We start from the raw sequence: 27,947 nt of genomic DNA, 5'->3' as shown, positions 1-27,947 counted from the left end.
GGGTGCCTGGAAGAGATGTTTTTGGTCTTTGCCTGTGTGGTCTCACCGGGTCCCTCCTATCAGTACTATCGAGCACCATTATGTCCTCTGCTTTCAAGACAGAAAGAAGCTCAGGTTCAGAGCGGTTGGACAATCTGCCTATTGTAGGACTGGCAAGGCCCAGAGTTGAGGCGTGAACAAGTCTTCCATGCTCGGGAGCCAGTCCTTTGGTTTGCTCGTTTTAGTTAGAGTTTTTGATTTTTTGAGACAGGGTTTTTTTTTGTTGGTGTGTGTGTGTGTGTGTGTGTGTGTGTGTGTGTGTATGGATTTCCTTAATGGAGGTAAAGAAGGGCTCAGGAAAGATTTGTAAGCTGAAAGCAATTGCAACCACCTCCATTGGTTGTAAGGTCCCTGACTTGCCGGCGTGTGCCCAATGCTGTGCTTAGAACACAAGAGACAGCGTGTCCAGCTATGTGTGGAGCATGGGGACAGCATACTGCACTGAACAAGGTAGCTCTGCTCCTGTGAGCACAGGGTCTGGTTAGGGGCCAGGGAGCCCTGTGACCCTATGGGGAATATCTTTATAGAGCTCTAGACAGAGCATCCCATCTAACCTCAGAGGAGTCCAGCCGGCATCGTGGGAGAAGTGAGCTCTGATCTGAACGGTGATTTAACTAGGAAGAAATCAAGAGAACAGTGACAAATGCTCAGGGGGGGCATGGGGAGGGAGGAAGTGGGAATCCATTGAAGATGACCAGAGACCGTCTCGGGTGCAGTGGCTGACTGAGCCACACCCAGCACAGTGCTCTGGACAATTGGCTTCCGTGAGGGTGGGAGCATGCTTGTCCTGTTGGAAGAACTGAAGGGCAGACATTAAAATGGAACTGTGTGGCTCCGACTTGGCACCTAGCTGGGACCTCGTGATCACTTCCCACTTTGTCTTGGACTGTGGATGACCCAGTGGCCCTTACAGACCAGTCAGGGACATGCCCATAGTCCAGCAGGGGTGGAAAGACCAGCAGAGATCTGCCTGGGGAACGGGGAGAACTTTCCAGACTCGAAACCGAAGGGACAGTGCTTCCTGCTCTAGGTGTAAGAAACTGCTGGCTCAGTGGTAGAGCCCTGGGCTGGCAGGATCCCAAGCCCCCAAGGCTGTCGTGAAAATGTAGCTGTCCTGCTCGGAGTTCCCTCAGCCACTGAAGTGATTCTGACGGGGCGGGGGTGTTACTTTGTCCACTTATGGGGCAGACAAAAGGTTGGTTGCCTTTAGGTGGGCATGTTACGATGTGGGATTTTATTGGATACTCGGGACAGAGCAGCAAACTGTCAAAGTAAGGAGAACTTTGGGCCGGTGTTCCTGACATAGGAAAAAAATGAACTTGGGATTTACACCTGAACTCTTAGGAATATTTCTGCCTCTTCCCCTGCAGAGTAGGTGGGGTGGGGTGGGGGTGTGGTCGTTGTGTGCATCTGAACAACTTGAAAACGACTTCCTGCTTTCAAACACCCACAGCTTTGAGCAAACATTTACATTCCCCTTAAATACACTTGAACTTTAAACCCTGTGCTGCTCACAGACAATGACTGAAAAGGAGAGACGTGTTAGAATGCCTGGTCACTTCTGAACTGCGTGCCCTGATACGGACATGCTTTAAATGAATGAGTGCATCCATCCATGGATATGTAAGTGAGTAGATTCCAATGACTACCATCATGAAAACACCCTTTGGTTTAACTGAAGATCTCACACACACACACACACACACACACACACACACACACACACACACACGGGAGCAAGTTCGTTGGGGCATGTTTCTTCCAACCATGGGATGAATATGAAAAGCCATGAGAGTGAGAGGGAGACTAGCTGGGAGAAAGAAGGTGTGGAGGATGAATGTTACCCAGATGTATTGTGTAGAGTCTAGGGAGATGGCTCAGTGGGTAAGGGCCCTTGCTGTACACGCATGAGGACCTGAATTTGAATCCCCAGCACCCATGTAAAGAAAAGCCGGCATGGCCACACAGACTCTAGTAACTGCAGTGCTGTGGGAGGTAGAGACAGCTTTGCTGGGACTTGGTGGTGCCAGCCTAGCTCCTGGTGCAACGGGACAGCCTGCTTAAAGAGAATAAGACAGCGATAACAGCATGGCACCTCATGTCATCCCCTGGCCTACATTTATGCATTTCCTAGTATTTCAAATGGATGTATCTCTCTCTCTCTCTCTCTCACACACACACACACACTATATATATATATATGTATGTATGTATATATATATAGAGAGAGACAGAGACAGAGAGAGACATACACACACTACACACTATATATATATATATAGAGAGAGAGACAGAGACAGAGAGAGACATACACACACACTATATATATATATATAGAGAGAGAGATATCACAAAGAAACTAATTATGATGTATAATTAATATATGCTAATAAAATAACTTTTAATTGTCCCGGGCCCCACCCTGCTCCCAGCTCCTCCGTCCCTTCAGTGCCCAGCCAGACACCTCCCACAAGGGCCCACACTCCACACAATTTGCTCACCCGGCACATTCCACCACAGACTTAACTTCCACGAGCAGGAAACTTACTGGCAACCCGGAGAAAATCTAGACTGAACAGACCTTCGGTGCAGATTTACTGAAGGCAAGGGAGGGCAGGCCATGTAACCCGAGTTGTCCAGGGGAGCCCATGCATGCCTGGCTGCTGTTTGAAGACTCTCCTAAGTGATCCTGCCAGGTTTATTTGGTTTAGCTCCCACTCTGGGATAGCAGGCTTCTTTCTGTGCGTGGGGTTGTCAAGAGAGCAGCCCCTCCAGGACTCTGGCTGGACAGCTGCAGAATTTCTCTTCCTCCACCTCTGTATTGACAGCAGGTTTGAATCACGGAGCCCTGTTTTATGTAACATATCCAGGCCAGGAACCGCTTGAAAAACATTTAGGATGCCTAATTGGATCTTGTTTTCAATAAAGGGGAGGCATTGCCTGGTACATTGTGTATTTTTGTGTTTGGGGATTTATTAAGAACATAGAAAGGCCTCAATTTTCTGCCTTTCCTGTTTCCTGTTGATTAAAGTGTGCGGGGAGGTGTCCTTCCCTAGTCAGGAATACCCCAGCAGCCCACCACTTCCAACCACATCCTGGCACTTTTTCTTATGGAAGCCTGTTGCTGAAGAAGCATGGCTGTTATTTTATTTACAAAAGCAGACAATGGGCCTGACCTGACTTACTGACTTCTATCTTAGAGGACATCTTCATGAGCCTAGTATTGATTACCAACGGCACCAACCTATGAAGGGCAGAGAGAGGATGGGGGAAGAGTGTGTATCAGTTGTGACCCTCGTTAGGAGAGTGGATGAGAGCGTGTGTGTGTGTGTGTGTGTGTGTGTGTGTGTGTGTGTGTGTGTGAGAGAGAGAGAGAGAGAGAGGGAGAGGGAGAGGGAGAGGGAGAGGGAGAGGGAGGAAGAGAGAGAGGACAGCTAAGCCCCGGAGAGGGCATCCCCGTTTAGAAGCAGCAACCACCCGGTCTGGCACCAGAACACCTAGATGCTTGGCAGGACCTGCCTGCCTCTGGAGAACCGACAGAATCATCTGGAAGGATCCTGCAGGCTGCTCCCTCATCTTGCCACTGTGGAGGTTGTCTGTGTTCCAGCCTACCGCCCTGAACACAGAAGCCGACCTAGGGTTCTGCGAGCTGTCCGGCATCCGCTTGTAGAATACCTTGTCTTGGCCACAGCTCACGCGCGGCTCACATCACACACCTTGTGTCTCTTAGTGATTATTCTCTTCTTCTCCCTCTGCCAGGTAGGAGCCATCCCCCAGGGTCTCGGCTGCTGACCCACATGGCTTGTCGAGGCCTTCTCTAGGGAAGGTGGCATCTGACATCCCCTCGCTCCACAGCTTTGTCCTGTAGATACGTTAATCCTCACAGATGACCGTGAAGCTGTCAACCTCCCCTGCTCTCAAATTTACAGTTGTGTAAAAACAGGCTTCACAGTGCCCTCAGCAGGAGGGGAGTGGTATGAGCAAGCTGGTCTGCCCCAGTGTGGGGGCCGATGCCAGGCATCTTTGCCACCGAGGATAAAGGGGATGGTATTGCGGTAAATAAGGATCAGGATAAACAAATAGGCCGAATAGATGTTTATTCAGGGAGAAATAACTTACAACCTAGACAGATGAACACCAGGAAATTCAACCCGATGCTCTCCTGTCAGAGTCCCGCCAGAAAGAGAGCGACTTCCTGGCCCCCTCCGACCTCCTTCCACAGGTCACTTCCGCCCATGGCTCCACCCCCCAATGGGCGTGGTCAGTGCTACAGAAGGACTATCTCACTACAGGATGGTGGGTCTCTGTCTGTAAAAAAACCTGACTCTAGGCGAGGAGAGCTCAGCCACTTCCCTGGAGCTGGAGAGTTGATAGCTAGGATTGGTTTGAGTCAAGGGTCAGTTTGGTGTTGTTTGGAACCCGTCTACTCCTTCCTGGCTACTGGGGCATATTTAGGAAAGCATCAAAGAGCCAAGTCCACATGTCTTTTTGTTTTTTTCCCAGTGGGGACTGGGAGTTCACATTGTAAGTTTTCTTCATTGTGGAAACAAATTCGGTCCATGCAACTGAATGAAAGGCGTGTGGTTGTGCTGACTGCTTGGGGAGGAACATTCCACTTGAGTAATAAGTCCCATTTTTTCATTGCATTTGGATGGAACAGAGAGACCCCTGGAACCCCTGCTTGTGATTGGTGTCGTGAATACATTTGGCTGACCAGACTTTTACCCTGATTAAGTACGGAGTCTGTATATTTTGTTCTCGAGTGTTTGATTTTAATCACTGGATGTGGGAGTCTGGACACTATTTTCTTGTCCTGCTTTACAAAGAATAGAGTCCCAAAACTTCTGTGAAGGAGACAGAGAGTTGTTAGTGATGCTTAAATGATTTTTCTTTTTGTCCTCACTCACTCCCAGCAATGACACCTGAGTTTGTCGGCATTTCCGCCATTGAGCCAGGATGCCTGAGGCGAGCGGAAAGAAGGAAGAACAATTTGAGGTGTTGGTTGGTTACAAAGGTTTCAGTCCATTGACGGTTGTCTTCGGACCGGAGAGAGACGGAGCGGCAAGGTGGAGAGGGCACAGTGTCTCCAGGACCCAGCAGTCCCCCCCCCCCCGGACTAGGTTCCAGCTCCTAAGTCTCCAAGTCTGCCACTTTGCTGAGAGCTGGAGGCTGCTGAAGGTTTAAACCATAGACTCATTGCCCTAGCCTCAGCACCTGGAACAAAAGCATACTGAGAAAGAAAAAGTACAGGCACAGGATGGGATAGGGCGGAGGCAAGGAGCAAATGCCATGCCTGTGATCGTCTTAGAATCCCAAGGGGATGGAACCAAGTGACTTGGAGCGGCAATCCTATCCCTGGTTGCCGAACATCCAGAAGTTGGCATCACTTCGGTTGGCAAAGACCCACTAGAACAGTGTGGGAGATGCTTAGTCTTGTGTTAGTCTGAAAAGCTACAACCTGGTCCAAGAGTGGACCTATAGGTTTCCATACTGTAGCTAGAAGCTCTATGCGTCTTTGCTCACCCTCGTTTGAGGGGAGAGGCCTTGCGATTCTCACCAGAATAGACCACATCAGTCAGGAGTGGCTGAGTCATCACACTAGACAATGAGCTGTGCACAAATTGAGCTGCCTCCAGCAAGCCTGGCAAGGTAGCCAAAGCACATGGGCCCTGGCGGAGAGAAGGGACAAAGAGAAGCTTGCCAGGCATCTTCAGTCATCTCTGGATGCACAATAGTGCTGGAGACCGGAGAGAGCTCCTAGGAGGCCTCCTGGTCTTGCTCAGCTTAGGACAGACAGTAATGGCACCGAAACGTGGTGTAGCTCCACTCGGTTAATGTTAAAAAAGATTGACGTTTGTGGAGGGTGAAAGTGTGTGTGTGTGTGTGTGTGTGTGTGTTATGTGTGTGTGTAGAAGTGTTGGCATTTCCCAACACTGTTTTATTCCCTGTGGGAGAGCAAGAGAGCCATGCTTTCTGTTCCTGCCGAGGACAGTCTGCTAAGAGCACTGACCTCAGTGTTCAAAGCCTTACTCGACCTCATATCAGCTAGGACTTAGGGCAAGGAGTTAACATCTGAGCTGCAGCCAACTCATTTCATAAAGAGCTTGTACAAAATAATGAGTTGGGTTTTTTTTTTATGTTTTATTTGTGTGGGCATGTGCGAATGTGTGTGGAGGTCAGGGGTCATGGGTCAGAGGGTAATATCCAGGTTTGTTCCTCAAGTAATTCTCCTTGTGTTTAGACAGCGTCCCTCCTTAGCCTGGAACTCATCAGTTCATCTAGGCTGACAGGTGAGCCGTGGAGAGCTTCCGTGTTCACCTTCCCGTTGCTGGGATCACAGGTGCACACACCGTGCCTGGCTCTTTTAAATGTGGGTTCTGGGTATGAAATTCAGGTCCTCCCTGCCTTTCTTACCCACCCAGAACTCATGATTTGAGATGAATTTGTGCAGCTAAATGGTGTAAACACTTGGCATAGTATTTGACACTCAGTGGATGGTAGTCACCTGGTTTTATTATTATTATTACTATCATCATCATCATCATTATTATTATTTTACTTATGGGTGATCAGGAGCCTCTCCAGAGGAAGTTACTCAAGTTACTAGTGACTAAGCTGGACTTGAACCCGCCAGGTCGTGTAGCCCGTGTGGCATGGAGTAGAATAAGATGGCCCTTGGCTTTCTTTGTGCCTTGTCATGACTATCTGATTTGTAAAAGATGCATCGGCCTTACAGAGGGTCACTGAATGAGTGCTCTACTTCAAAATACCCACCCCGTAGCCAGCTCGCCACAGCCAGGCCCTCTGCATGAAACAGACAGAGCTGACACCTGAAGGAATCACTTCCTGATTCGGCAAGTGAGCCGAATGAGCAGACTCTGCCACTACGGATTCCCCCACACTCCCCCTCCCCAAATATATTTTCCATTAAGAAGACAACTGCCAGGCGAAAGGCTTAGAAGTCTGGAGGTTCTGTGCGGACCAGTGACATCCATGAACCCCTGAAATCATTTGATCTATCTGATACCAAGCATCTGCATTCTTGGCAGGATGAGGATAAATGACTCCCTTTTTTCTCTGGTCCCCGCACATTTGGCCTAACGTGATCACAGATAGTGAATAATGGTCCAATTCAGCGCTTGCCTTCTGCATGATCCCCCCTCAGGAATACAATAAGCTACTTCTTTGGTTGCCTTTTGAGTTTGATTGATAGAAAGAAAAAATAATAGCGGCAGAGAGATTACATCTTGCCAGCATCCTAAACTCAGAAGAACAAAAACCATACTTAAATTATTACTAAACTGACATCCTCATTTTTAAAATGAGCCTCCCAGAGGGGAAGAATCACTTTCCTGAGGGAAGGCCTTAAAGGTTAGCAGATGATGCCGAAGTCTCTGGAACCTGTGTCTTGTACCAGAAGAAGGGCCCGAGCTTTGATTTTTTTTTTTTTTTTAAATACAAATACTTAGTTTGTATGAATGTGTGGGCATGCACAGGTCGGTGGACTGCTTGCAAAAATTGTCTCTCTCCTTCCACCTTGTGGATTCCAGGGCTCGATCTCAGGTCATCAGTCTTGGGTGCAAGTGCCTTTTACCTACGGAGTCATGTCACCAGCCCTAACCAGGCTTGCGTCTTACCTCAAGTTAAGATGTGTAGCAAGTGTGGCTGATGTGTGTGGTCTTGGTAGTGGCGTTACCAGCCTCTGATCTGTTGGACCTGAGCTCCTCTGATCTGTTGGACCTGAGCCCTCTTACTCAGTTTCTGAGCCTCAGTGTCCCTACTGGTAGGATAGGACAATTGGTATCTGCCACAATAGCTTTGTAGCAAATGAAAAAGCCAACAGAAGGGAAGCAGATATGTGCTCTGTAAATGTTGACTATTCCACCTTCCATAGGCAATGTTATTAATATTGATTTCATGTTAACATCAATATTGATTCTGTGTATGTATGCATGCATGTATGTACTGTGCTGCTCTCCTCTTCCATGGCAGACCCAGCCTTGGCACCCTTGGCTGTTCCTAGGTGTGCTCTGCGTACCTAGTGCTAGCTTGGGTCCCCGTTCTCTGTCTGGTGGGCCTGCTCTGAAAGGCATTTCTCTTCCTTTTGCTGTTGTTTGGTTGGTTCAGCGTCATGACGCGGAAACCTAGGAGCGCGCAGACAGCCGTGGTGATAGAGTTCCCTTCTCTTTGCTTTCTCCTAAGTCTCCTCCAAGCTGAATAGCTCCGACAGTTCAGCCACTCCTTGACCGAGGTCTGGGATGCCCTCATTCCACCCTAGGTCCTTAGAGAGCAGTTCTGCATCGACGTGCATGCTGAACTGCACTGAGCCCCTTTGGAGCTGCTTACAGATGCAGCTTCGTGAGAATGTCAGCAGCTGCTCCGTCCAGACACGGCCAGATGCTGTGTCGCACAGCAGAGGCCAGAAGCTCGTGTTCAACAAGAGTTTACTGAACACGAGACGCTGGCGAAGTCAATAATTCCCCGAGACTCGCATCCTCTTCGGGGGTAGAGAGAGAGGAACTTGACCTTCTTTGGGAGGACTTTCCAAGACCTCTAAGGTTCTGCTTTCGTTGTTCTGGTGTGTTCTGCCCTCTACAGTGGGCAGGAGCCCCATCCTCCCTGCTCTGAATGCTACTCCTCAGTTGGCACTGCCTCGGCTGCCGTGGAGTTTTGTGGTAGCCTTGTTCTGGTGACAAATCGCAGCGCATCCTGGGTGGAAGTGTGCCTCACCGCCTCGCTTCCGTGTGAGCGTCTGTTACCGACTCTGATTTGGGTCGCCCATCCCACTTGGTGGCTCCATGGTCGTAAGTGTCTATCATGGTAGACCTTTTTCTTATACTGTTCCGTAAAGGCAGGCTTGTGGAACAAAAGAGACATGGGAAAGACACCTTTTCACCATTCCACTAGCGCTTGGATAGTCTCGTTGCCAGCGAGGCTTTGGAGTCCTGTAGACAGAAAAGAAAAGAAGGAAGGAAGAAGGAAAGAAAGAAAGAAAAGAAAAGTTTGACCACCATTTAGCCTTCCACTTTCCAAACCTCCATGAGTATTAGGACCTCCTTCTTCCCATCCTGCCTGTTGCCTGGCTCCCTGGGAGTGTGTTCCTTAGTCTAACACTGGTTGGGGAGCCTCCCTTTACACCAAGATAAAGCACAGAAAGCTGGTGTGCCAGAGACAAGAGGCTTGGGGAAGATCCTTGCCCAGCTGTGGTAGAGGGCCGTGTTTATAACAGCACACAGCACTTCCCCTCTGCCAAGAAGCTGCTGGCAGTGGACAGTGATCTCCTGAGGAACGAGCTCGTCCCCTGTAAAGTGTCTCTCGTCTCTCTGTGAAATCTCATCCCCCCTTGGACGCAAACGGGAACAGTTTTTCCATGGCCAATTCTGTGCTTTCTCGTGGCCATATATGGTACAAGATAGAGAAATGGCCCGAGCAATTAAAGCACAAGGTTTCTCCTTGGCATTTTGAACGAATAAGATGAAGAGAGAAAGGAGGTGTGGCTTCAAATGATAAGAAGACAGATGCCTTCCATTTGAAATGGTACCTTCCTGGTTTGGGTATAACGGTTGGGAGCACACTTACTTAACCTACCACCAGTGAAGCCCTGAGTTCAGTCTCCGGTACCACATAAGCCAGGGTTACCTACATGCCTGAAACCCCAGCACTCAGGCGCCCAGGGTTACCCTCGATTACATACTATGTTTGGAGGCTAGCCTGTGCTAACTGAGACCCTGTCTCAAAACAGGGAAGGAAGAGGTACTAGAGGAGGGGGAGACCTTACTTCAAATGCCGCAGTTAAACATTGAACACCAGGTTTGTCCTCTTCATCCACATAGCTGGAAGGATTTAAAATGGCGTGTCTTTCAATATGCCGGATGCAGGGCGAAAGCAAAAATAGCTGAGGAGGGCCTCAAGAGCCGATTCTTGTTTCAAAGCCGTAGGTGAAGCATAAGCCAGGCTTTATCATTTGGCTTCCCAGTTTGGTGCACGGTTTGTAGGATTTGAACCTGCTCAGAGAGGAGGTGGCAAGTATAGCTTTGGGAACGGAGCAATGCTTCCTTGTTTTCTTATATTGATTTTTTTTTTTTAAGCTACCAGAACAAAAACAAAGGATCTCATTACCCATCGCTTCACAGGGTTCTATCCAAAACAAACCACTGAAGAGAAATAATTACCTTGTCATACTCTGAAGTGGACACCACACAGTTGTCGCAGCCATTGAGGGCTGCTTAATTCCTCTGGGGCAAAAGGGCCAGAAGTGAAATTTCAGAATTTGTAGCTCGTACAGGACAGAAAAGCTTGCCTTTTACATCTCTGGGGGGGAAAAGAATGGTATTGGGATTTTGAAAGGCTATGCATTATAAAAACAACTTAAATACATGGTCTCGGACCTTCTAGGAGCCTTTGGAATTGTGGTCATGCCTGTATCCAAAGCTCAGCTCCTCCCCCCCTCAGCCCATGCTGCCGCCCAACCCCCACGGCCTTTTTCACGTCCCCTTCCCCCCTTTCTTCAAGGGTGCTCCCCAAGAAGCAGCCAACAGAAAGACTGTGTTCAAGTCTCTACCTTGATCTATGACACTGAAGCCAGATGTGGGGTGCTCAACCGTAACCCCAGCATTGGGAGGGAGAGGAGAGATGAACGGGAGTCCAGGGTCATCTTCAGCAACATAGCGAGTTTGAGGCCAGTCCGGATGGCACTGAGAGCCGGTCCCCAAAAGAGCTCGGTTTAATAATGATGCCGACGATAAGAATATAATAATAAATAGTTGCTCCTAAGTGTGTAGAGATGGCTCCTTCAGCCAGCCCCAGAATCCTGCAGAGCCACCAAGACACAGAGCCACACCCACATGCCCTCTGTGGCGTAGTGGGCTCAGAGGGTTATAAAGACACCAACCCAAGCTGTTCTGGAAACATACACTTAGGATAACTCAACTGGTTTCAATTATCCTCAGAAATCTGAATGTTCAAGATTGACGCCTTGACAAATTATAGGAAATTGCAAACATTTTCCCAGGCCCAATTATCAGACCTGTTCCCCCAAAGGCTTTGGAGAAGATGTAGGCAGGAAAGTGCCTTCAGACACGTTTTCAAGTGACAGTAGCAGGGATAGAAGCTGGGGTCAGCCAGCCTGGGACACACTCTGCCTTTGTGCCCGCTGGCTTCAGAACCAGACAGACCGCCAGCTGCTCCATGACTGGAATCCCGGAACAGCAGAGTGCTGGGCTGCAACTCACCGTTGCTGAAGAAGAGAGGAAGAGATGCCAAGGCCTGCCTGCCACACACAGGATCCCCATTTCAAGCACTTGATTCCTGTCAGAAGAGGCTGAGGCTGCTTGCCAGAGAAAACTAAAGTTTTTTCCTTTTCTTCAAAGGCATCATGGTGTCTCGAAGGAGACTTCCCTCTTATGTGGTGGTTTGTCAGTTGGTGGTGAGTGGGCCGTGGAAATCGGTCTCTTAGAACCAAGGTGCCCAGACTGGCACTGGGGAGCCTTGAGTGGGTCAGGAAGATCCATCAGGGGCTCTGACATCCTACTGTGTGTGCATATATGTACACATGTGTGTGAGTACATGTGGAGAAGAGAAAACAGCCTCGGGTGTGGTTTCTCAGGTGCCACCATTTGCTTGGTGCTTTTCTGAGAAAGTGTCCCCCACTGACCTTGAACTTGCCAAGTAGACCAGCACAGCAAGCCAGAGCCCCAGGGATCCAGTGGTCTCTACTTCCCTAGCCCTGAGATTATACACGAAAGCCTCCATGCCAAGGACATTTTTAAGTGGGGTCTAGGGTTGGAAGGCAAGCCCTTTACACACTGAGCTACTCCACAGTCCTTGCCATTAGCATTTTAAAATTTACACTGGGGTAGATTATGTCAGAGTTTACTGTGCAGAGTAAGAGCATGTCTTGGAGGGTGGTAAGGCTCAGAAGGTAACGGTGCTTGCTACATGAATATTACATGGGTCCCCAGGACCCACATGGTGTAAGGAACAAACTCCAGGAAGTTGTCCTTAAGCATGCTGTGGCATGTACATGCCAGGACATACACATGCAGAGGGGAGAGAGGGAAAGAGACAGACAGACACACGCATGCATGTATGCACAGACACACACACACACACACACACACACACACACACGAGAGATACATAGGCACATACAGAGGGAGACACACACGCATGCACAGACACAGATATACACAGGCTCAAGCGTGCACACACACACACAGAGACAGACAGACACACACAGGGAGGGAGAGACAGACAGACACAGACAGGTACACACACATGCACACACACAGAGACACAGACAGACACACACATAGTAATTTTTTTTACAAGAGTGTCTTGATACGATTCATCTTTATATACAGATACATGTTCACAAGCCACTTTCTGAATCATGATCTTCTTATTTTAAACTTATTTTTGCCCATCAAGACTAGATGTTATTGCTGGTCTGGCCATTCTCCGCAATATACCCCATGCCCTTCAAATATATAAGTGAATCAAATGCCTAAGGAAGCCATTTCAGATGAGTTTTGAAGTCAGTCTGACTTGGGGTAAAGGAATAGATTTGATATAAAAATAAGCAGTGTTTCATTTAGTAGTATTACTTCAACCTGTATTGTTCACAAACCTATGTGATTTTCACAAAATCTGTGAACTGTTTGTGGCTCTCTATGTCATATTTTTAAGCCAACTTGAAATTTAGATGTACATTTAATAAACATGAAATGGTCCATTTTTACATGGGCTAGTTGCAATATACCTTTAAAAGGACAAAAGCGCTCATTTGCGGGCTGTGCAAAGCAACTCACTTCCTACAGTGGCCATGCAGCCCAGTAGGGCTTAGGACGCCCAGAACATTCTTGTATGTTTTCTCCAGTTTCCCCCTTACATTCCTTTGCTGTGAGGAGGTGGGGGGGCTCATATACATTTGGAGAACCCACCCGGCCCTTCCTCCACTTGGCTTGTTTTCCTGGGACGCCAGCGTTTCTGAACTAACAAGGTTGACAATACCTTGCCCCAGACAGCTCTCTCCATTAGTAAACACCAGAAGAGAAACTGTTGAGGGATACTATTTGAAAATAAAGACACACCCTATGCATCACCACACAGAACAGTGAAAGGGCTAATGTATGGGGGGTGAGGGCTGAGGGAAACAAAACTAGCCATGGCTTGACCTCGTGAAGCTTCTGAAAGACTCACTGGGACTTTAATGGGAGCGAGCTGAAAAGGCTCCAGAGAAATCATGAAGACAGGGTCTCACTGTGTAACCCCAGAGCTCTCCGAGTAGACAAGGCTGGCCTTGAACTCGCGGAGACCTCACGCCCTGCAGATCACCCTCTTTCTTGCACATCTGACTTACCTCAGCACTTGTTTTTTTTTCCTGCGAGGGGTGTACTAATGAGTTATTTTCTGTTTTCTTTTTCTAAAACTGTAACGTTCAGTAAGGCAGAGATGTTTGGTTGTGGATGTGCCCCGTGTACCTAGGACAGCATTTGGGCGTCGGTGAAGTGCCTGACGGACTCATGAATGCTGGTGTGAACATGCTGAGTGTCTGGATGGCGGGTGCGTCCAAACATGAGTGCGTGGGTGGATGAGGTTGGGAGGGTGAACGGGTGGAGGGTGGGTGTGTAGGCGGGTAGAAGGGTGTGGGTATCCGGGTGAGTAGATGGATGGATGGATGTTTCACTTGGCTTCCGATAAGATCCCAGGTATTGGGAAAGGCAATTTTCCTAGGAAATGTGGTCCTGGCTTGGAAACTTTATCCAGTATATAGAGACCCTTCCAGGGTACAGCTGCTTCCTGATGAGGGACATGGCTGGCTCCACCGTGGATATCACCATCACATATAAGGCAGAAGGAAAGACGGTTGTCTAGAAAACAGCCTGGGCATTGGATGCAGAAGACTGTGCCTTTAACAACAACCACAAATAAATAAATAACTAAAAGTCATTCCTGTGGTGTCCCTGACAGTACTGTGTCAGAAGACCTGGGTTCAAATCCCAGGTATTTATTCCATTCTAGATGAGTGAACATGATCACAAATATTTAACAGTATGTTGAGTGCTGTGCCTCCAGATCCCCACGAGACACCCCCTCCAGAGCGGGGGTGGTGTGAAGCCCAGGATACCCTATGAGAGACTGCTGGTGTGGGGAGATTTTCTCAACCAGTTTGTAAGCCAGTCTGTGGTTCTGCCCAGGAAAACATCCAGCAACATCCGTTAGTTTTGGTAGAGGAGTTGTGCAGCACCCTCCCCTCCAAATCCAAATTCCCCAGTAAGTCAGGAAGATGGATGTGTTTTAAAACATTGGGAGGTCTGCTTTGGATCACCCAGAGCTGTGGCTTCCCCACGCAGCTGCGGGCAGACACAGTCAGTTCCCTGGCTGCCCGGCTCCCAGCGCTTGCGCCCTACACTGGGGCTGCCTTGACCCAGCCTTAGCAGCCGTTGACTTTTAAATCATCAAAAGCCGCTCTATGCGCAGTTTACTCTGTCGCTGGAAGGCAGCAGAACATAGGTATTAGGAAGGGGTGGGGGGGTGGGGGTGGCTGAGGAAGCAGCCGTTAATCCTGCCAGGCTTCTGGGCACAGGAGTAGTTGCGGATGACAAAAGTTAATTAGAAACATGAGCAGTTTAACCGAAAACACTTGTGACAATTGGAAGGGCAGACTCCCGGCTTGCAGAATTTCTCATAGAGAATCCTTGTGGGAGAAAGTGGCCGCTGCTAGGTAAGTCCTGTCTGTCCCTGTGACGACTTTGCAAACCTCGTTCTCTTAAGGGGCTGATGGGGTTAGGCTTGTGGGGGGGGGTTCCCCCAGGCTCAGTGGAAGTGTTTCTCTGTCTTCCGGCCACTTTCTCTAAGAGCTACTAGCACCGGCAACCACTGATGCGTCGCGGCAGTTCCGTCTGAAGAAGGGGCTGCAGTTTGGGGGGCTCTCTGATACGGGGCCACTGTGGTGAATAACTGCACAGTAGAACGGGAGTCCACATTTCCCAGAATGGTCCTGATGCTTGTGGTGGAAATATCTACATAGATTTCTGAGAAAAGATTGTGGGCAAGGAAACATGCACTGAACGCCAAAGGGGAAGCCTTGGCTTTCGGATAACCTGTGTTTTCTTGCCTTGTGTGTGTATGGGGGTGGGGCTGGGGGGGAGTTCACATGCTCAGATTGTGTTCTTAAGTAAAAGAGAAGAGAAAGAAATGACTTGTCTCCACACCTCTTTTCCCAAATAGGATAAGACAAAGTGAAATTCTTTAAGCTGGGCATGGTGGCACATGTCACGAATCCCAGCACTCGGGAGGCAGAGACAGACAGCTCTCTAAGTCTGAGGCCAGCCTGGTCTGCAGGGTGAGCTCCTGGACAGCCAGAGCTTCTTGTAGAAACAAAAAAGAAAGGAAAGGGTCTGCATAGAAAAAGCTTACCATTTTGATAGGAATTAGAAACGTTTATGGATAAACTACTTTCCATCTAAAATGATTCATTTCTGCTTTATTTTTAATATCTATGATAAGTTGTCACCTAGAAGTCGCATACCTCTTGACTGTTATGTATAAATGGAATTCTGGGTTAAATAGTTTAAAGTATGCACACCACAGGAGTGCTTGCTCGGTGGTGGTGGTGGTGGTAAAGGATTTTTTTCTTCTTTGGTAGATTATTTACATTCTCAGTTGAGCCCTGCATGTTACTGTTAAGATGGACACGTGTTTACAAAGCAGACACAACCAAGATGGCGGCGGGCCTGGGGGAGGTGCCATGTGCGTGATGGAGGACGGGAGGGAACTGCATCGAATTTTAACCACGGCTAATCCTCACCTCCAGTAATGGGGCTGTAGGGCGCATGGGTGGGGAATGACCCGCCAGGTAGTCATGGCTGGCATTCCTGCGTCTTCACTGCAGCTCGGCCGATATGATTCAGGTCCCTTCCCCTTCCCTGTCTCTGCAGAGCCATTGGCAAGCTCAGCTTCCTCCCATCCCGGAATGAGCGAAAATGTGCCTGCTTCCTTGGAGAACAGCCCTGCCATCCCTGTTAACTGCCCCTCAGCCATCCCCCAGCCCAGCATGACCTCCAAACCCTGGCGCAGCAAGTCCCTCAGTGTGAAACATAGCGCCACGTCATCCATGCTTTCAGTCAAGCCCACGGGGCCCGAGGTTCCCAGGCCCACACCTGAAGCCATGAAGCCCGCCGCCAACAACCAGAGATCCATGTTGGAAAAGCTCAAACTTTTCAACAGTAAAGGGGCCTCCAAAGCAGGCGAAGGCTCCGCATCCAGGGACACGAGCTGTGAGGGACTGGAGATCCTGCCCAGCTTTGAGGAGAGTGAGGAGTTGGAAGCCGCTAGCAGGGTACTTTCTGCTGCATCCAGCAGCCCCAAGATTGCACTCAAGGGTATTGCACAGCGGACTTTCAGCAGGGCGCTTACCAGCAAGAAGAACTCCCCAAAGGGCAATGAGAAAGAGAAGGAGAAACAGCAGCGGGAGAGGGAGAAGGAGAAAGAAAAGGGCAAGGATCTCACCAAGAGGGTCTCCGTGAGTGACAGGCCTGACCTCAAGGAGGAACCCAAGGAAGAGCTCAGCGGGGTGCCTGTGACCGAGATGCCCAAGAAGTCCTCCAAGATTGCCAGCTTTATCCCCAAAGGTGGGAAGCTCAACAGCACCAAGAAGGAGGCCACGGCTCCATCCCACAGCGGAATACCAAAACCAGGAATGAAGAACGTGCCTGGGAAGGCCCCAAGTGCCGGCACACCTCCCAAGGAAGGAGAGCGGAGCCGAGGGAAGCTGAGCTCGGGCCTTCCCCCACAGAAGCCCCAGCTGGACAGCAGACACTCCAGCTCCTCCTCCAGCCTGGCATCCTCAGAGGGAAAAGGCCCCACAGGGACCACTCTGAACCACAGCATCAGCAGCCAGACTGTCAGCGGCTCCGTCGGGACCACCCAGACCACTGGAAGCAATACCGTCAGTGTTCAGCTACCTCAGCCTCAGCAGCAATACAACCATCCCAACACAGCCACGGTCGCGCCTTTCCTGTACAGGTAGGCAGCACCTGCTCCCCGCACCCCCCCCTACCCCCCCCCCAGGTAAAGAGCCTGACCCCCGGTGAGCCAATGTAACACAGTTCCATCCTGGTGCGATCTAGTGGGCAACCACTGTAGCATAACAGTGCTGAGGTGGGGGGGGGGGGGGACACCGTGAGCTGAGGAGGAGGCTTCACCAGGCCTGTGGGGGACCAGGACATTTCAGAAGCACTTTAAGCATGTAGGCCTGGATATGCAAGGTAGCCAGGTCGGTGTCACCCAAAATGAGCTGTATGTAACCTATACTAAGTGGATTTAAGAGCACTCTGCTTTGTAGGTAGGATTTACGGCAGGATTGGCCTGGAACTTCCTAAGCCTCACAGTCCCTGCTGTCTGCTGAGGCTCTCGAGAGGGGGTAAAGGAGGAAGACATGAGGGCCATTCTGGAACAAGGGGCTGGGATAAATCTGCTGACCTGTCCCTGCATCTCTGTTGGGACAACTGCAGAACCCTGTGGAGCCAGGTGCTACGCGCCCCTCGCCGTTCCGTCCCAGGATCCACTCTGCTCCCCCACACCACACACCCATACTGAGAGGGGCACTCTAGGCACGCGGCTAGCTCTTCCGGTTTATGAATGAACGTCCCTGTCCTACTGAGAAGGCAGCTGAGAGCTTAGCTCACAGAGCTTACCCTGGTTCTGGCTGGGTAGGGATAGCGGGCTTGACCACACTTCCCAGCGAGGCCCCCTAACTCCCGTGCCTGTGCCAAAGTGATCATGTCACATTCTATCCCCTTCGTTTGCAGCTTCGTTTGCAGAAACACAACTGCGCACACACATTCAGCGCTTGCTAGTCAACAGTTGCACACAAGTAGGACACCATTGCGCATTCACGCTCCGAATGCAAGTGTGTGTTCACACGGGTGAGATTGTGTAAGCCCAGGCAGGTGTGAGCGTTAGAGGCCACGCTTTCAGCTTCTCATATCTGGGTTCCCCGTCTCCCAGCCTGAATTGTGCTCCTGTGAGCTCCTATGCTTCCAGCCACTAGAGCTGTCAGGAGAAAGCTAGCCAGCATCCCTGTGGTAAGGGGATAATGCCAGGCTCCCTGCGTTCACTCTCCTCTTCCCACTCCCCCCTTCAGAGAGAGTCCTCAAAATCCCCTTTGACTGGCAGACAGCTCTGTTTCATTCAGCTGAGAAATGGGGGGGGGGGTGAGTCCCGGTGCTGCATGCACAGCTTCTCATGAGTTGCTCTCTGAAGCGTGGAGGAGACGGAGCAGCTCCGCGTGAGACCGTTACAGCCCTAGCAGCATTCACACCGTCCAGGTGATACGCAGTCAGGATTCTTGACATCTTCTCGACTAGCCAAATTAAAGCGTACTAGTGTTTGATTCCCGTCAGTGCCACTCCGTCTTTATTTTTGACCGAGTTCTTCGGCAGACTATAAAGCGCACGCTCGCCTTCTTAATTACTATTATTTCAAGCTTGTCTATGGAAGGAAAGATTCCTCGTGACTAACGCACGAGGAGCAGGAGAAAGGGAACTTCCAGGTATTGAAGTGCTTTTTGGAGGAGCCAGTGAAGGGCTGAGAAGAAGAGGCCCAGAAGGAATTGAACCTGCACTGCGGTGGTCGTAGGCACTGGCCGCAGGGACAGATAGTGATTGCTGGTGAACCAGGTGTGTGCAGAGACCCAGCTAAGGCCTTCCTGCTTCCTGCATCCCCTGAGTCTCTCTCAGTTTTGTGAACTAGCTTGCTTTTTAAAATCCCAATTCTACACATGGGCAACTAAGGCTTACACTAGGAAATTTGTTCCAAGTCGTAGAACTGGTAATTAAAAGAATCTGTTTAAAACCAAGTCCGCCACTGGGTGCAGTAGCAGAGTACTTGGAAGGCAGAGATGTGCAGATCTCTGAGTTCAAGGCCAGCCTGATCTACAGAGCAAATTCCAGAACAGTTGAGGCTACACAGAGAAACCCAGTCTTGAAAATCCAACCAACCAACAAACAATAAGTCTGTCTAGCTACAAGGACCATGTTGCCTTGGATTCTGGATGGTTCAGAGATGACTCAGCTGTTAGGAGCATTGGCCGCTCTTGCAGAGAGCCTGGATTTGGTCCCCAGTACCCACAGTGTAGCTTACAACTATCTGTAACTTCAGTTCCTAGGATTTAACGCCTTCTTCTGGCCTCTGTGAGCACTGAACATATGTGGTACACATATATACATACATGCAGGTAAGACATTCATACGTGCCATATATGAGAAATAAATCTTAAAGAAGCATTTTTAAGGCAGAAATCTTTACATGTTCAGAAAAAGGGACTGCAGGTCACAGTACACAATAGTGTCAAATCTTAAGCCCAGCTGTCTCGGGCAGGGTTTGATGGCATTGTGTGGGATAGTGATGCACAAGTGTGCGGTACACAAGGCAACTGAGTTCAGAACAGGGCTGTAGTGTGATGCAAAGAGCAAGCATCCTGCTCCTCCGAGGGCACAGCCAGTACTCCGTCCCAGCAGGGGGTGCCCTACCAGTCTGGGCTCAGCAGCTCCAAATCCCTTCCTTCCCTTCCATCCCGGTGGTTTCTTGTGTGAAATCTCCCAAATTTTAAACCTGTTTTCATTATTTTCAGTGATGCCCATGTGAGGGAAGGTAGGCGTGTGATTCTAGATGCCTGTGATGGCCAGAGGCATTAGCTTCCCCGGGGTTCTGGAGTTACAGGCAATTGTGAGCCACTCTTTGTGGGTGCTGGAAATTGAACTTGGGTCCTCTGCAAGAGCAGTATGTACTCTCTTAACTGCTGAGCTGTCTGTCTCTCCAGCTCCAAAAATATCACAAATTTTAAAGAATGAGGTGATTTACCAGGCATGGTAGGCACATGGCTTTAATCTCTCATTCGGGAGTCAGAGGTAGGCAGATCTCTGGGAGTTCCAGAATCCAGAACAGCCAGGACTACATAGAGAGACTGAGAGAGAAAGAGAGACAGAGAGAGACAGAGAGAGAGAGCTAATGAATTTTTTTTAATTCTATGGAAATCTTTATCAGTATGTCTGTAGGCTAGTATACCTACCTACCTTTCCTTTATAATCTCTAGGCTAGAGGCAGTACACCTGTTTTAGAGCATTTATAAATCCTAAGCAGATGATGAGAGCTTCAAACTCCAGTTGTGGGGTAAACAAGAGGGCTGGGCTAATGAGAGACCTTTAACAGTGTGGCCACGGAACTGGGAATAGATGGCTTCAGCAGGAGGGAAAAGGAAGAGCCGTGGGTGGTTCCACGTTCCCCCTCCATCCCCCACAGCACAGCTAACACTTGGTGCGTTCCTGGGGGGGCGTGGATACTGCTCCGCGCTAGAGCACATGCCGTTCGTGCACAAGACCTTTGAGTTTAATCTCCAATAACAACAAAGCTGGGGGGGGGGCACACATATTTTTCCAGGGTAGTGAAAAGTAGCTGGGTCAATCCAGTCCTAGATGCACATAAACTAATGTCACAGGTCTGAGACAAAGAAGTTGTGGCCAGAAACCTCCCATGCAAACCAAACACTGGTTCAATTTACTTGACAAATAAAGGGCATGGGAGAAGGGTTGGGAAAGTACATATTTCAGTCGTGTTGAAATAATGATCAATGAGACCTTTCATGTCACAGGGTCTGAGCTGTGAATCAGAAACCTGGAGGGCAGATGCAGCTGCCTGGAACCCACGCCTGACCTGCTTTACACTCACCTTTGCAGAGAGAGCCATGTCAGGAGGGTTGTGGGGCAAGAGGGGCTGGCTGTGTGGTGTCATCTTTGTGCTGTCGCTACTCCCCGGTTGCTTTTTGACATCCGTTTGAATGTCCCAGCCACCCAGCACCCTCCAGCACGTACGCGTCTGGTGTGGACCCTGAGGCTGGCTCGGGAAACCAGTCCCCGTCGAGAAATGTCAGACCCCTCCCCCCTTTTGGGCTTTGAATATTTCATGTGTCTGAGTTTGGTCACTCTCTGCACGTGTGGCTGTTGGATCATTTAGTCAATCTGCTGGCCGCCAGCTCTGCTCCACAGCCGCTTGCCTAGCGGGCCATGGCAAGCAGGGCCGATGTGACGACAGTCCTGATGATGGCGTCTGCTCTGATTTGTATGTACAGGTCCCAGACAGATACCGAAGGGAATGTCACTGCCGAGTCCAGCCCAGCAGGTGTGAGCCTGGAGCCCAGCCACTACACCAAGAGTGGACAGCCTGCTCTGGAGGAACTCACTGGTGAGTGTGAGCCCGGGGCAGGGTGGCCGCAGCGGTGTGGTGTGGGGAAGCCCCTGATGCAGGCGCCTGCTAGGCAGACTGCTGTCGCTGATGCAGGAGCTGAGTAAAAATTGCTCTCTCCCGCCACCAGTTTACAAAGTCTTCTCTTTCCTGCCTTTTCTCTCTCACAACCTTTTCCGTCTTCCCCAGAACGGTGACTGAATCTCTTAATTGTGAGTATGTCTCAGGCTTGGGCCCTGGGCCACTTTAAGGCTTAACTGAGTTATATTGTTTTCCCTTCGTATGACGTTGCTTTTTGGCAAAATTTAGAAGTTAAAAATATTAGATTTGAAGCTGGGCATTGGTGTGGTGCACGCCTTTAATCCCAGCACCCAGGAGGCAGAGGCAGGAGGATCTCTCTGAGTTCGAGGCCAGCCTGGTCTACAGAGCTAGTTCCAGGACAACCTCCAAAACAATACAGAGAAACCCTGTCCCAAAAAAAAAAAAAAAAGAAAAGAAAAGAAAAAACGATTTGCTTTTAGATTTAGGGAAGCCCAAATTAAAAATAGCTTTTCATCATTTGTCACTAACTGAAAAGATCACAGTCTGTGGGGTGGAGTGATGGTGTGGCAGCTCAGAGCACTTACTGCTCACACAGAGCCCCTGCATGCAAACCCCAGCACCCATTTGGGGGCTCACAGCCATCTGTAATTCCAGTCCCAGGGGTCCTTTTCAGCCTCTGGAACACCAGCAGGCATGGAACACACATGCAGGCAAAATGTTCATACACATTAAATTAATAGATAGATTATAACTTAGGCCTTTTTACCAAAAACAAAACAAAACAAAATTCCCAAGTTGCCCAATTATAGTCAAGACGATGATTGTAAGGTATTCAGCTTACACATCCAAGGACTGGGGAGAGGGCTCAGTGGACAAAGTGCTTACTGCTCAAGCATGAGGACCTGAGTTCAAATCCCCAGCACCCATTTTAAAAAGCTGGGTATGGCAGCACACACCGGGTAGTCCTAGTTCTGGAAATACAGGGACTTGCAGATGCCTGGGACTTGCTGGCCTGACAGCCTAGCTGAACCAGTGAGCCGAAGGTTCAGTGAGAGACCCTGCTTCAAAAGAGCAAGCAATCGAGGAAGAAACATAGCACAACATCTGATATGAACATACATGCGCATACATGTGCATATGTACCCACACATAGGCACACAAACATGGTCACACATCCATCATAAGTGCACACAAAGCCTAACATCTAGTCATAAGAATAAGTCCATGGTAGTTTGTTGATGTTGTGCCATTACGTTCTTTGTGTGTATGTGTGCGTGCGTAGTGTGTATGCCTTTGCATGTGTGTGGGCACAGGTATGTGCAGAGGCACTAAGTTGAGGCCTGAAGTTGATGTCCGGCACCTCCCCTGTCTTTCTCTATTTTATTTGTTGAGACAGCGTCTCCCACTGATCTCAGAGCTATCCAGCTAGCCAGCTTGCCTGGGGGTCCCCTGCCTCTCTGCCTGGGGTTATAGGTTTGCATTTTACGTGTTTGCGGAGTCTGAACTTTGGTCTTTACTCTTGGACAACAAGCATGATCTATCCACCCCAGCCACAATGCAACATTATGAAGTTAAAGAAGAAAAGCAGAAGAGTTAGAATTCATTTTTGGGTGTGTCCTACCTATGAGCTCCTCCACCAGCCTACGCATGAACAATGATTCTTTTCTGAAATTTACTTTTAATGTGTATGTTCTGCCTGCATATGTGTCTGTGCACCACATGCATGTCTGGTGCCTGTGGAGTCCAGAAGAGGACACTGGGTCTCTTGGAACTGGAGTTACAGGTGTTTGTGAGCTGCCACACAGGTACCAGAAACGGACCCCGCGTCCTCCGGAAGAGCGGCCTCTGCTTTTTACCGTGGAGACGTTTCTCAAGCCCCACACTCAGCTGCATTTTTTAAAGGGGTTTTATGGTGAGATGGAGCTAATTAATGGAGGTGATTTGAGGATTTGAGACTCACTGCTGCACCCAAATGATCCAGTCATAATAATAGCGGCCACTAACCTGTAATGAAGGAGACTGACGGCCTGTGGAGATGATACAGTCACATCACTCTGAGGCTCTCAGGAGAAGGTGGGATGGTCCTTCACTGTGAGTCTGGAGAAAGAGCTCAGCCTACCATTCATGAAGCCCGGTTAGATCCCCCGCACCACATAAATCAGGTGGGGCATGCCTGTTGTTCCAACACTTGGGGAGTAATGGCAAAAGGATCTGGAGTTCAGTCTCATACATATACACTACTGTACACACACACACACACACACACACACACACACACACACACACGAACACTTGGAGAGTAAAGGCAGAAGGATCTGGAGTTCAGTCTCATACATATACACTACTGTATACACACACACACACACACACACACACACACGAACACTTGGAGAGTAAAGGCAGAAGGATCTGGAGTTCAAAGTCTCATACATATATACTAGGGTACACGCGCACAAATGCACACCTATGTACTTTGAGGATTTGGTGGGTAAATTCAATCCCTGACTTGGTTGCTGCTCTTAAGAACCTCATGATCTTGTGGCCAGGTGTGGTGGCCCATGCCTTTAATCCCAGCACTTTAGTCCCAGCCAGGTGTGATGGCAGAAGGAGGCAGATCTCTGAGTTTGAAGCCAGCCTGGTCTACTGAGTGAGTTCCAGGACAGCCATGGCTACACAGATAAACCCTGAAACCTTGTCTTGGGAAAACAAAGAAACTAACAAACAAACCTCATGGTCTAGTAGAGTTAGACTGATCTTAACCCTTGCTTCTCCAGCAGAAGACCCCGAGGCTCGGCGGCTGCGGACAGTAAAGAACATCGCGGACCTACGGCAGAATTTAGAAGAGACAATGTCCAGTTTACGGGGAACTCAGGTTACACACAGGTATGGGCAACGGGAATTGCTTCACTGAGAGAACTTATTGGAGCTCATTCTATCTCTGGTTCTCTCCTGTGCACTATGCCCCCCCCCCACACCCCAACAAAGTGGTTTGTTGGAGAGCAGAATAGAAAACCTCATCCCCCAATGTGTTAGAAGTCACAAAGAAGTCAAGATAACATCCAGAAGTGAAGGGGATGGACACTAGTGTACACAGGCACCACCCACCCCTGCCGGTTTCTGAGTTCCCTGCTCGGAGGAAATTGCCGCAGGCTGCACTTAGGCTTTATTTGACTTGCATTATTCAAAACAATGGGAAGCCGTTGGAAGGAGCAGGTGAACTGTGTCTGACCCATGTGACAAACTGAGGAACTTGAATTCCTACCGGGTCTTCTGCTACACTTGATGTTTTCAGTCACGCGCCTGTGTGGAAGGCGAGAGGAAGTGTTTATGAAACTTGGTTCTGTTTAAACTATGGTTTTGCTGGAAGGAATCTCGGGGTGTTTTCATTGTTCTGCAAGACGGTTGAGGAGGACACAGTGTTGGCGCTGCTGCGATTCTGGCAGGATGAGGTCTTACAGTTTGTGTTTGGCTTTGAAAATCAGAGAGTCCCGGCTACCCCGCCGAGCTCTCGAGGGTTCTCCTCGCTTCTCCAGTTTCAGTTTCTTCAGTAAAGGTATAAAAGGAGGAAACTTGGGGCTTCCCCGCCGTGTCGGTTACTTTCCTCGTTGCTGAGACTAAACGCCTAAAGAAAGTGACTTAAGGAAGGAAGGGCATTGGTTTAAGGGGATCTAATTCATCACGGCGAGGAAGGTGAGGCAGCTCAGCTGGTCCACAGCCAGGAAGCAGAGAGATGGCACCTAGGGAGAGATGGATGGGATGCTGGCACTCAGCTCGCCTTCTCCTTTTTATACTTCCGGGGCGCCAGCTCACAGGAAGATGTCACCCACATTCAGGTGGGTCTTCCCACCTCACTTCACCCAGAGGCTTGCCCGGAGGCTTTTCTTCTAGGTGATTCTAGATTCTGTCAAGTTAACGGTCAATACTAAGCAGTCAAACTAAGTCGTGGCCACTGGGTTCTGACTTCAGTAGAACTTAAGGATCCCAGCTGTGAAAAGTGAGGTCAGTTGCAGGATCAGGGACAGGGGATGGGACAAAAGCAGCCCCTGGCACCCAACTGTCTGGTCAGAGGGAAGAGAACTTGAGCGTTTGGGGCCAGCGCCTTCCTCGCCCTTTAGGTATTTGAAGGACATGGGTCCTGATGTTGGGTGCTGTGACTTCGTGATTAAGCATGGATCTATCCTTTTTGCCCCTAGTCACCAACATTGACTCTAGGGTGTTGGGGAGGGGGAAGGGGCTGTGAAATGTGGGATGTAAGATTGCAGGGCAGGCTGCTGGAACCAAGCCTTAGGGAAAGCATGACACAGCATTCCAGAACAAATGGGCCACACGCTGTCCCTTGTTCACAAGTTCACCATGTTCCGTTTCCTTTCCTGGACTGGAAAGGAGATTCCAGTCTCCTAGCAGAATGAAGCTTTGCCGTCTGTGTTTAATTAAAGGGCAGTGAAGAGGACATCACGCCACACTTTACAAGTCCCCAGTAGGCCCTTCAGAATGTATAGGTAGATGCATAGCTTCTCCTTTTTCCTCCTTAATAAAGGAACTACACCAGCTGACATTTGCTGCCTGCTGTTTCACCTTGCTTTGCTAATGAAAAGTGGGTTTTGTTTTTGTTTGTTTGTTTGCTTGCTTTTTGTTTGTGTGTTTGTTTCAATTCTGAACATACAAAAACCTGCAGAGCGCATTGGGGGTCTAACCCAGGTTGGTTTTATGTTTTCAGTACATTAGAAACTACGTTTGACTCCAATGTCACCACGGAGATAAGTGGCCGCAGCATCCTCAGCTTGACAGGAAGGCCCACTCCTCTGTCCTGGAGACTCGGCCAGTCCAGCCCTCGGCTGCAGGCAGGCGATGCCCCCTCAATGGGCAATGGGTACCCACCTCGAGCCAACGCCAGCCGCTTCATCAGCGCGGAGACAGGCCGCTATGTGTACTCTGCCCCTCTGAGAAGGCAACTGGCCTCCAGGGGCAGCAGCATCTGCCACGTGGATGTCTCGGACAAAGCAGGCGATGAGGTGGACCTGGAAGGCATCAGCATGGATGCCCCTGGCTACATGAGTGATGGAGATGTCCTGAGCAAGAACATCAGGACCGAGGACATCACGAGCGGGTAAGTAAACAGATGGGAAAGGCTGGGCTGTCTTGCATCTCTTTGCTTGCCTCTGCTGAGAGGTCCTTAGAGCTGCTGCTGGCTGCCTCATCTGCGACTGCCAGAGGCTCCTTGGTGTGGTAGGGAAGCCGCTGTGCTATCATTCGAAGGAGCAGGTAGACGGACTCAGCTGGGGACCCACAAAATATCCCTATATAGGCATATCTGCTTCCTGTGTCCCTTATGCCAGCCTTGCTCTGGATAACTGCCTGGCTGGTAACTTGGCCTCCCTGGGCATGTGGACTTGGCTGTTCCCTTCCCCTCAGAGCTCATGCATCCTCCCCCGTCACGCTCCCTCCTTACTCTCCTCTGCTGCACCTCCTCCCTCCATCCTTCATCTCCACGCTGTTTCCGGGCTTGCGTTGCATCTCCTTGGGCTTCCCCCCCCCCCGCCGCTGGCCGTTGCATTTGAAAGGGTGTCTTGTCCTGCACCCTCACCACATGTGCACCCCATGGCAGGCCCCTTTTCAAAGCTATTTAAAGTCACCCTGAGCATGAGTTGACATATCACTGTCTCTCTTCCCTTTCCCACCGCGCTCTTGAGTCCCTAGAACAATATGCATCAGAGCTCATGGATACTTCTGAATGGGAGAACATGTGGGTGGGTGGGCGGGTGGGTGGAGGGAGAAAGCAAAGCTGCCTCCTCCTCTGCTGCTCTCCGTGAGCTAAAGACTCGCCACACGATGTCCGAGGGCCGTCCAGAAGCAGCGGAGGGTTACCTGGTGTCTGAGGGGTCTGTGAGTGGGGGAGATTATTTGTGTCCTCACATTAAGGTATTCTGTAAATGTTACACCTCCTTATCTTGCCAGCCCGAGACTTCATCCATTCCTGTGATTTGCTCCCCAGTTTTCTGAGCTCCATTTCCACCCTTGGCGTCCGAGCGACGGAAATTACAAATAATAAGAAAAGTCAGGGCTGGCAACCATGGTCATGCTGCATAGACACAGAATGGAGAAGTCTCCGTAGTGTCAGTGACGGCTGGAGCCTCCACTGCTACTGAGTTGGTCCTCGTATGTGTTGCCTTGCTCCATCCTTACAGAATTCTTAAGGGCAAATGATGTCACAGCCCTTGGCTGGAAGACAAGGGAACTGGGATGGAAAGGTGAAACAACTTTCAGGTGGTTGCACACCCGTTAAGAAGCAGAGCCCAGGGCTGGAGAGATGGCTCACTGGTTAAGAGCATGCTCTGTTCTTCCATGGCCACAAGTTCAATTCCCGGCACCCACGGCAAGTATCTTATAAAAAAAAAAAAAAGCTCCAAGGAATCCTACACATCAGACTTGCTTACACCTTCACTTGCTTACACATACCTACACTCACACACATAATTAAAATATTAAAAAAATTAAAAAGGGGTCCAGGGAATGTAGCTCCACAGCTGTTGACTATATCCACTGAGCTACACTGCTTGCCAGCATCCTTTATCTGCGCTAAGATAGTACTCTTACTATTATTTTGATTATTGTTGTTTTGTGTG

General features: G+C 49.6%; 1 protein-coding gene across 2 annotated transcripts in view; it reads left to right on the top strand.

Annotated features, from left to right (window-relative positions):
* Positions 1-27,947, top strand: part of Nav2 (neuron navigator 2) — a 329,324-nt gene that overhangs the window by 169,713 nt on the left and 131,664 nt on the right. For both annotated transcript variants that reach the window (XM_051174388.1, XM_051174387.1), the window contains 4 exons: positions 15,981-17,067; positions 21,170-21,282; positions 24,099-24,207; positions 26,042-26,431. In XM_051174388.1, the coding sequence (XP_051030345.1) occupies positions 15,981-17,067; positions 21,170-21,282; positions 24,099-24,207; positions 26,042-26,431 (1,699 nt within the window). The remainder of the gene's footprint in view (positions 1-15,980; positions 17,068-21,169; positions 21,283-24,098; positions 24,208-26,041; positions 26,432-27,947) is intronic.

This window comes from Phodopus roborovskii, unplaced genomic scaffold (assembly GCF_943737965.1).
Source record: "Phodopus roborovskii unplaced genomic scaffold, PHOROB, whole genome shotgun sequence".
NCBI classification, from domain to species: domain Eukaryota; kingdom Metazoa; phylum Chordata; class Mammalia; order Rodentia; family Cricetidae; genus Phodopus; species Phodopus roborovskii.
Note: the sequence above shows the minus strand (reverse complement) of the source record. Positions and strands in the feature narration are given on the sequence as shown.